General features: G+C 47.3%; 1 protein-coding gene across 1 annotated transcript in view; it reads right to left on the reverse strand.

Moving 5' to 3' along the window:
• The window catches only part of LOC141082441 (uncharacterized), a 44,200-nt gene extending 38,832 nt beyond the window's left edge, over positions 1–5,368 (reverse strand). Inside the window, 2 exon segments of the mRNA XM_073566382.1 lie at positions 3,046–3,136; positions 5,351–5,368. Of these exon segments, the coding sequence (XP_073422483.1) occupies positions 3,046–3,136; positions 5,351–5,368 (109 nt within the window).
• Positions 5,369–10,427: the final 5,059 nt, after the last annotated feature.

Below are 10,427 nucleotides of genomic sequence, written 5' to 3' on the forward strand. Positions count from 1 at the left end.
TTTGTCCAACCCACACTCCATAACACACAGATACATAGATAATAGATAGAAGGATAAATAGATAGAAGGATAAATAAATAGAGAAATAGATAGATAGCTATAGGATAGATAGATAATAGATAGATAGATAGAAGGATAGATAGAGAGATAGATAGAAGGATAGATAGATAGATAATAGATAGAAGGATAGATAGATAGAGAGATAGATAGATAGATACATAGATAGATAGATAGAAGGATAGATAGATAATAGATAGATGGTGGCTTTTGTCCTCAACAGGATAAAATTTAGACTTAGCAGGTACGTTCAGGTGAAACCATTCATCTGTTTCTTCAGTATTTTCTGTGTTGGTTGGAGGGTTGGATTTATTTTCCTTAATAAAGAAATGTCTTTTAAGGTTTAATTTCCTTATGAAAATTTGTAAATCTAAAAATAAATTAAAATCCTTAGGTTTGTTGGAGAGACAGAAGGACAATCCTCTAGATAGGAGGGATTCCGCACTTTCAGAGAGTTTGTAGTCAGAAAGATTACAACTATTAGAAGTTAATTCATTAGCGATGGAGGGGTTAAGGTGGTATTGTTCCTCTTTTTCTCCCTCCCCTAGTTCCTCTGTAGTGCTTTTTATTTTTACGGTTTTGGGTACAAAAAATTGGTTCAGTTGGGAGTTTTTTTATTGCCCGGGGTAAAAGAGGAACCGTCCCGGATTTAGAGGCATCTGAATGATCCACTACAATAGTGTCATTGGTGGGGCTGGTGGAGTGGAGGTATCAGGGTCGTCAGGACCTAATGAGATAGTGGTTAGTGAAGGTACCAACATGCTTGGAGTGGTATCATGAATGGAGAACTCAAGAAGTGAAAGAGGGAGAGAACTGGACAGATCCGAATTAGAGTTGGCTCCTTTGGTCCCAGATTTATTATTACCTCTCAGTGTCTTCGGGGCAGCAGTGGTTTTATCTTTAAATTAGATTAATTTGTAATTTAATCTTTTCTAGATGTTTCCTGGCTTCGGATAGTGTTTGAGAATGATTTGGTACAATATTTGTGGTATGTCCTGATGAAGGGGTCACCTGAACCCCCCAAACACGTAGAAGAAACCACGTTAACACCTCTACAATTTCTGGAATTCTTCTTGCGGCAGCGCGGGGATGATCCTTCCTTCCAATCTAAGTGTATAAGCACTGACAGTGTAGCAGGCATAGCCCGATGGGACTTGTAGTACACACAGCCCCGCAGACCGCCCAATGACCCCCGCACAGCCCCGACATATGCCTAATGACCCCCGCACAGCCCGGCAGACCGCCCAATGACCCCCGCACAGCCACGGCGTATGCCTAATGACCCACGCACAGCCCAGCAGACCGCCCGATGACCCCCGCACAGCCCCGGCATATGCCTAATGACCCCCGCACAGCCCCGGCATATGCCTAATGACCCCCGCACAGCCCAGCAGACCGCCTGATGACCCCCGCACAGCCCGGCAGACCGCCCAATGACCCCCGCACAGCCCCGGCATATGCCTAATGACCCCTGCACAGCCCAGCAGACCGCCCAATGACCCCCGCACAGCCCCGACATATGCCTAATGACCCCCGCACAGCCCGGCATATGCCTAATGACCCCCGCACAGCCCCGCAGACCGCCCAATGACCCCCGCACAGCCCGACAGACCGCCCAATGACCCCCGCACAGCCCCGGCATATGCCTAATGACCCCTGCACAGCCCGGCAGACCGCCCAATGACCCCCGCACAGCCCCGACATATGCCTAATGACCCCCGCACAGCCCGGCAGACCGCGCAATGACCCCCACACAGCCATGGCGTATACCTAATGACCCACGCACAGCCCAGCAGACCGCCCGATGACCCCCGCACAGCCCCGACATATGCCTAATGACCCCCGCACAGCCCCGGCATGTGCCTAATGACCCCCGCACAGCCCCGCAGACCGCCCAATGACCCCCGCACAGCCCCGACATATGCCTAATGACCCCCACACAGCCCCGGCATATGCCTAATGACCCACACACAGCCCAGCAGACCGCCCGATGACCCCCGCACAGCCCTGACATATGCCTAATGACCCCCGCACAGCCCTGACATATGCCTAATGACCTTCGCACAGCCCGGCAGACCGCCTGATGACCCCCGCACACACAGGCCCATACACGCACACAGTCACCGCCCACACACATACACAAGCAGACAGTCTCCGCCGACACGCCGCCCCCACTCTTCCCCCCCCTCCCGATCTGCAGCGTTTCATCCACAGCAAAAACGCAGATATTTTTTAGATCTGCGGTTTTGCTCCGGATATGCCCGACTTAATGCAAGTCAATGGGTGCAGAAACGCTGCAGATCCGCACAAAGAATTGACATGAACCCGCAGCGTTTCCACGCAGATTTTTCTGCAGCATGTGCACAGCGTTTTTCAATTTACATTCACTTTCATGGTACTGTACAACGCAGCTAACCTTATATAAGTCAGTTCAGATATGGTGTACCAAGATGGCGTCTGTGTCTTCAGACAACACCTTGGAAGGAATCCTTGGAATGCAGAAGCTGAGATACTGGATACCATATATGGAAGTGAAGCTGAAATGGACCTATCATAGACTGACACTGGCTACTCAGAAGATTGTGTGACACCCATTTCCTGTCTCTTTGTCTTGAGAATAAACTTCAGTTGTGTGCAAGCCTTTGCTGAGAAAGGAGTAGACATCTAACTCTGTGTTCGGTGTGACTCTTTAAGCGCGCACTCGGCCTATATTGGGTTAGGTACAAGTAATCATATAGATCTCTCTTTAAGGGATCACCCTCACACTAATACCAGGGAGTAGGTGGATCCTCCAGGTTGTAAGTTCTATAGAAAAGGGCTTTCAATGCCCAAAGTCATTTGAACAGTTTTGGGTGGAGGAGAATGTTGTGGTCTAGAGGCAAAATGGTGATCATGGTAATACGGCCGGACTACACCACCGATAAAGCAGCCACAGCCGGTGACTGAGAGGAATCTGTGACTTCTCTGCATTCAGTGGTTACTACTCACCTGGGTAGTCATATGTGGGAATCTTCTCTTTACACCACTCATCATCTCTCACATATGTCTCTGTAGTATTAAGATGGGTCAGACCTTCACCCTGAAACAAATATTGTAAAAGTCACCGACAGATGGAGAAGTCCCATCTATGATCAGCTCTAATCCTGCCATCTCCACCGTTCTCATTACACAAGTATAAAACATATAATACTGGTGGATAAAACAAGACTGAGCACAAGACCTTCACAGCCGTCTACACATCATAGGGGAGATCTCCTGACACCTTCTCTCCATCTACCTGATGATCCTGAGGAGCACTGGGATCTTCTTGGTTACAGTCCTGTGGAAGAAGAGGACGGGGACATCTCTCTGGTGTTGTCCTCTTACTGGATAGATCTGGAGGAAACACATACAGGGACTGAATTAATTCTCTACATACAGATAATTATAGGCCGTGTGTATTTAGTCCTGTCTATTACCTGGTGATGTGAGGGGCTGGGGAACCTCCATTATGACGTCCTTGTACAGATCTCTGTGTCCTTCTAAATACTCCCACTCCTCCATGGAGAAATAGACAGCGACATCCTGACACCTTATAGGAACCTGACACATACAATGATACCGTCATCCCCCGATCCCTTCATAGTGTTACTGTATAATGTCCCAGCATTCCCAGCAGTGTCACCTCTCCAGTCAGCAGCTCAATCATCTTGTAGATGAGTTCTAGGATCTTCTGGTCATTGATGTCCTCATGGATCAGGGGGTGAGGTGGAGGCCCCGTGATTGAGTTCAGGGGTCTTCCACATCCCTCAGACACAGGGTCCTGACAGTGATCACTAGAGGTCTTCTTCACCACTGTGTAATCCTGGTTATGGAGAGACACATTAATAAATCTCACTACAGACATTTCCAGAGTCCTCACCTCTCCAGTTCTGTCCATCTGTTATTCCCATAGATAAGAATGATGTAATGTGACGTCATCAGAATCTCTCACCTCTCCAGTGAGACGGAAGAGGATCTCTAGGGTGAGGTGTAACATCCTCTCCGCCATCTTGTCTCTGTCCATATCCATCCTTGATGGGTAAATCAGGAAAATTCTCTTCTGTAGAAGATCTTCACTGAGAGGATCCGATATTGTAGAGACCTGAATGAGAAGAAGATGATCCGATGTAACATCATAAGAATCCTGTGTAATAATACAATGACAGCAGCAATCTGCAGAGTCGGGAGATATGACTCTGCCAAACATATATATATACACATACACACATATATACAGAATTTATCTATATATATATATATATAATTTCACCATCAAAGAAAGTAAGGACTGAAGCACTCACCGATCCATATTGAAAGTCCGTAGTTTATTTGTAGCAAAAGTTTAAAACTTCATGGCCGGGAGGCTGAAGAAAGGAGTGAGTAAACTCTGATGACGGCCTATCAGCGCTTCCACGGGTCAGCTATATATAACATATATATATATATATATCTATTTATATAATCGTCTAACTCTGTCTGTCTGTAACGGAAATCCCGTGTCGCTGATTGGTCGTGGCCGGCAGGCCGCAACCAATCAGCGACAGGCGCAGTGCGCAGGCGCAGTCCGGAATTTGAAGGACACACGCCACCGCTACCGTCGGGAGATCAGCGGCGCTAGGAGTCGGGAGACTCCTCTGGACCGTGGGTACCATAAACCTGTAAAAATAGAATTAAAGCAAAAAATAGTGATATACTCACCCTCCGACGGCCCCCGGAGCTCTCCCGCCTCTAACCACGCAGCCGGCATCTTCCGTTCCCAGTAATGCTTTGCGAGAAAGACCGCTGATGACGTCGCAATCTCGCAAGCATCGTGCTCTCGAGAGTGACGTCATCTCCGGTAATTCGCGCTAAGCATAACTGGGAACGGAAGATGCCGGGAGCGTGGAGAGGAAAGAAAGAGTCCGGGGACCGTCGGAAGGTGAGAATAACCTTTTTTTAATTTTTTTTTATTCTTTTTTACATGCTATCTTTTACTATTGATGCTGCATAGGCATCATCAATAGTAAAAATCCACACTTGCGGACAAAAAAGAATATTACTCCTTCTTATCCAAAATGAAGCGAACCACAATTATATTAAAAACATGTAACTTTATTAAACAAAACAGAGATAATTGTCTGCTGTTTTTTTCCCCTTTTGGGGTAGGTTATCAGGAAACAATGAATATGTAGCCAATTTTAAATGTCTTTATTTTGTTTAATAAAGTTACATGTTGGTAATATAATTGTGGTTCGCTTCATTTTGGATAAGAAGGAGTAATATTCTTTTTTACCCGCAAGTGTGGATTCATGTGTTGAAGTGCCTATTTAAATACTTGCAAAAAATTGTGGTTTCAATCAATAGTAAAAAGTTGATCACAATTGTCAAAAACACTATGCTTCACAAGTGTGACCAACCTGTCAATCACATTCCAAGTGATGCTTCAAATCGTTTGGTATGCGCTTGAATTCCGCGCGTGAAAAACGCATGTTTTCTGCGGCAAAACGCATGCGAATTTGGCCATATTCTAGAATACCCGATGCGTTAGAATTGGGCCACCATCTAGTATATATATATATTCGTCTAATTCTGTCTGTAACGGAAATCCCGCGTCGCTGATTGGTCGCGCCCGGGGACGTCACTGAAGGTGGAGGAAGATGGCGCCGCAGCAGTCCTCCACAGGAACTTCACCAACGATGTGCCCTGCCTTAACTTGAGCAGAGGAGGGCGAAAAAACCCCGTTCGGCAAAGGGCAAGCATAAGGCAGGACGCAGATACTGTTCAGAAGGAAATCTCCACACCGGCCGAACATCGGGTAGCGGTGACGTCACCACAAAGGAAGAAGATGGCGCGTGCAGCAGGCAGAGAGGGAAACTTCACCAGCGGTGTGCCCAGGGAAAACAAGGTCAGATGAGGGTCCAGCCCCCCAGGTCTGCAAGGGGCAATCCCAAAGTCGATTCCAGAAGCCTTTCCAAAGCAATTTTCTACACCGCCCGAACATTCATTGCATTATTCTTAAATCTTCATAAATAAACTACATACATATTCTAGAATACCCGATGCGTTAGAATCGGGCCACCATCTAGTATAGTATAATTATATATATATATATATATATATATATATATATACACACACACACACATTATAGCAGAGTCATATCTCCCGACTCCGGAGATTGCATGCTGTCGTTGTAGGCCCAGACCAGATAGTATGGAGATGAATGAGGGAGACCAAAGTTAAAAAATAGACTTTCCTTCACTTAACAAGAACTTGATGAGAAGTATATACATCAGATGGCAGGCACAACACTTTTGCTGATTTAATAGCAGAATATAGCCGATCATGCACAGCACAAAAGCCGGTGTTTCCCAAGCTGTGTGAAGGTGCGGTAAACACCGGTGTAGCGCTTCTGATTGGCGGTAAAATCATCCCCGCCGGTCACAGAGCCGTGGTTCCCACGTTGTCAGAACACAGCATAACCGCTCAGCTGTGATTGGAGGTAAAAAGTTTACCTCCGGTCACTGGTGTCAGCTCTAATCCTGCCATCTCTACCGTTCTCATCACACAAGTATAAAACATATAATACTGGTGGATAAAACAAGACTGAGCACAAGACCTTCACAGCCGTCTACACATCATAGGGGAGATCTCCTGACACCTTCTCTCCATCTACCTGATGATCCTGAGGAACACTGGGATCTTCTTGGTTACAGTCCTGTGGAAGAAGAGGACGGGGACATCTCTCTGGTGTTGTCCTCTTACTGGATAGATCTGGAGGAAACACATGCAGGGACTGAATTCATTCTCTACATATATTATATGCGGTGTGTATTTAGTCCTGTCTATTACCTGGAGATGTGAGGGGCTGGGGAACCTCCATTATGACGTCCTTGTATAGATCTCTGTGTCCTTCTATATACTCCCACTCCTCCATGGAGAAATAGACAGCGACATCGTGACACCTTATAGGAACCTGACACACACAATGATAACGTCAATCCCCCCCGATCTCTTCATAGTGTTACTGTATAATGTCGGTCTGTCATTCCAAGGATGTCGTTCTAAGGATAACATCTGAAATATGCCTGAAAATGACTCCCTTGCTCTAGATGCTTCATTATTATTATTACTATGCTTCACTATTACTATCACTCTGACAATTGATCTGCTTCATCCACAGGTATGTGTTCTGGCTGCAATACCATCATCACCCATCTTTCCTGAACCACAATCACCCCTGTATCTGTCTGCTATCAATGGTATGTATCCCGGCTGCAATACCATCATCACCCCTGTATCTGTCTGCTATCAATGGTATGTATCCCGGCTGCAATACCATCATCATCCATCTTTCCTGAACCCCAATCACCCCTGTATCTGTCTGCTATCACTGGTATGTGTTCAGGCTGCAATACCATCATCACCCAGCTTTCCTGAACCCCAATCACCCCTGTATCTGTCTGCTATCACTGGTATGTGTTCTGGCTGCAATACTATCTCCCTTTGCATTTCCTCTTGTGACTTTAATTAATCGTCTCCTGTGTCTGCATCCAGTCTCCCTGCTGCTCCTCCCTTTCTGATCACACCTGGGCCCTTTCATGTGCTGTTAAGTTAGTATAAATTCAGACTAAGAGGTCTGTCTGACCTCGGTCTGTCATTGCAAGGATGTTTTCTAAGGATAACATCTGAAATGAGCCTGAAGTGACCAGAAGGTATGACTAACTGCTGCATTAAGATGTACTAAATTTCTTTTGCCTTTTATATTACTCTCACCATGCTGACATACGCACTAACAGTTTTGGCTCCACTACTCCTCACTCTCCTTCGCTATCCGCAAACCCCATCACCCGCTAACCAAATAATAATCTCTTCTTCCCTCTGGCCTCCCCACCTGACCTCCTCTGCTGACCTGCTCCTTGACCTCAGAGCTCTCCTAATAAAATACAAAACAAGCCACCCACCCTCCTTCTCCCACATGCTCTCCCTCTCTCTGCTTCTCCTCACTGCTGGCGATATATCTCTCAACCCTGGACCCCCACAGCCCATACCTCCCATTATTACCCCCTTCTATCGTTCCCAAATCAACACAAACACCAGAAATCTTTCCCACCTCAAATCCATGCCCTTGACACCCACCACCCTGCTCCCACTCTTTGGATCACTCTGGAATGCCAGCTCCATCTGCAATAAACTCCATGTGATTCACGACCTCTTTACCTCTCGTAATTTTTCCTTCCTTGGCCTCACCGAAACATGGCTGACACCCTCCGACACTGCCTCCCCTGCTGTGCTAGGTTACGGCGGCCTCCACTTCACCTACACTCCTCGCCCTGGCAACAGACATGACGGGGGAGTGGGCCTTCTCCTTTCTTCCAATTGCAGCTTCAACCCAATCCAACCTCTACCCTCCCTTATCCTCCCCTCTTTTGAAGTCCACTCTGTCCGCATCTACTCTCCCTCCAACCTCCAAGTGGCCGTCCTATACCGACCTCCAGGTCCGACCACTGCCTTCATTGACCAATTCTCCACCTGGTTCCTTCACTTTCTCTCTGCTGACATTCCCACCATCATCATGGGTGACTTCAACTTCCCCATTGACAACCACCATTCAGCAGCCTCCAAACTCCTGTCCCTTACATCATCCTTTGGACTTACTCTGTGGTCCTCCTCAGCCACCCACACAGACGGACATACATTAGACCTGGTTTTCACCCGCCTCTGCTGTCTTTCTAACTTCACCACCTCCCCTCTATCTGACCACCATCTACGCACTTTCTCATCCCTGTCCTCCTCACCTGTCACCCATGTCCAGCAGCATGCGCACCCCCGCAGAAACCTCACACATCTAGACACTCACAAACTCTCTTACTCTATTCTACCACTGTCCTCCATATCTTCACTCCACGACACAGACACTGCCACTAGTTTCTACAATGCCACTCTTGCATCAGCCATCGACCCGGTCGCCCCTGTCATGCATAACAGAGTGCGACGAATCAATAGACAACCCTGGCACAATAACACCACTAAAAAGCTTCGGCAAGCATTCAGAATTGCAGAACGGCGCTGGAAGAAAACGCATTCGCAAGACGACTTCACTGCACTAAAACAAGCAACACTTGCATTCAAATCTGCCCTCACCTCTGCTAAACAGGCCTACTTTACATCCCTTGTATCTTCCTTATCCCACAACCCCAAACAGTTGTTCAGTACTTTTAACTCCCTCCTCCACCCACCACTGCCCCCTCCAACCTCCCTCATCTCTGCCGAGGACTTTGCGCACACTTCAAAAACAAGATGGCCCAAACATGGCATGTCTTTATTGCTCAACCACCACAACCCCTTTACACACCAGACCAAAGCCCAAACCCCATAACCTCCCTATATAACATCACTGAAGGGGAGCTTGCTCATCTCTCCAAATCACACCTCACCGCTTGTGCACTTGATCCTATGCCATCTCACCTCCTCCACAACCTCGCCACCACTCTTATTCCATCCCTAAACCACCTCTTCAACCTATCATTTACTTCTGGTACCTTCCCTTCTGCTTTCAAACATGCCACAATCACGCCTATCCTTAAAAAGCCGACCCTCGACCCAATAGCCACATCTAGCTATCGCCCAATATCGCTGCTCCCATTCGCTTCTAAACTCCTGGAGCAGCATGTCCACGCTCACCTTTCCTCCCACCTCTCATCTAACTTGCTCTTTGACAATCTACAATCTGGCTTCCGCCCCCATCATTCCACTGAGACAGCCCTGACCAGAATTACCAATTACCTACTTACAGCCAAATCTATGGGACAACACTCTATACTCCTCCTTCTAGACCTGTCCTCTGCTTTCAACACAGTTGACCACTGCCTCCTACTACACATCCTCTCCTCCTTCGGCATCAAAGATCTCGCCCTATCCTGGATTTCCTCATACCTTTCCAACCGCACATTCAGCGTCTCCCACTCCCACACTACCTCCTCATCCCACCCTCTCTCTGTTGGAGTCCCCCAAGGCTCTGTTCTAGGACCCCTACTCTTCCCAATCTATACACTTGGCCTGGGGCAACATGGAGTCCCATGGATTCCAGTACCACTTTTATGCCGATGATACTCAGATCTACCTCTCTGGCCCAGACGTCACCTCACTGCTCTCCAGAATCCCAGAGTGTCTATCAGCCATATCCTCTTTCTTCTCCTCTCGCTTCCTCAAACTCAATGTGGACAAATCTGAACTCATCATCTTTCCCCCATCTCACAGATCTTCCTTACCCGACATTTCTATAACAATTGACATCACGCTTTCCCCCCTACCCGAGGTCCACTGCCTGGGAGTAACCCTTGACTCTGCCCTGTCCTTCAAACCGCACA

Source organism: Dendrobates tinctorius, unplaced genomic scaffold (assembly GCF_039654945.1).
Source record: "Dendrobates tinctorius isolate UK_male_01 unplaced genomic scaffold, ASM3965494v1 ptg000017l, whole genome shotgun sequence".
NCBI lineage: Eukaryota > Metazoa > Chordata > Amphibia > Anura > Dendrobatidae > Dendrobates > Dendrobates tinctorius.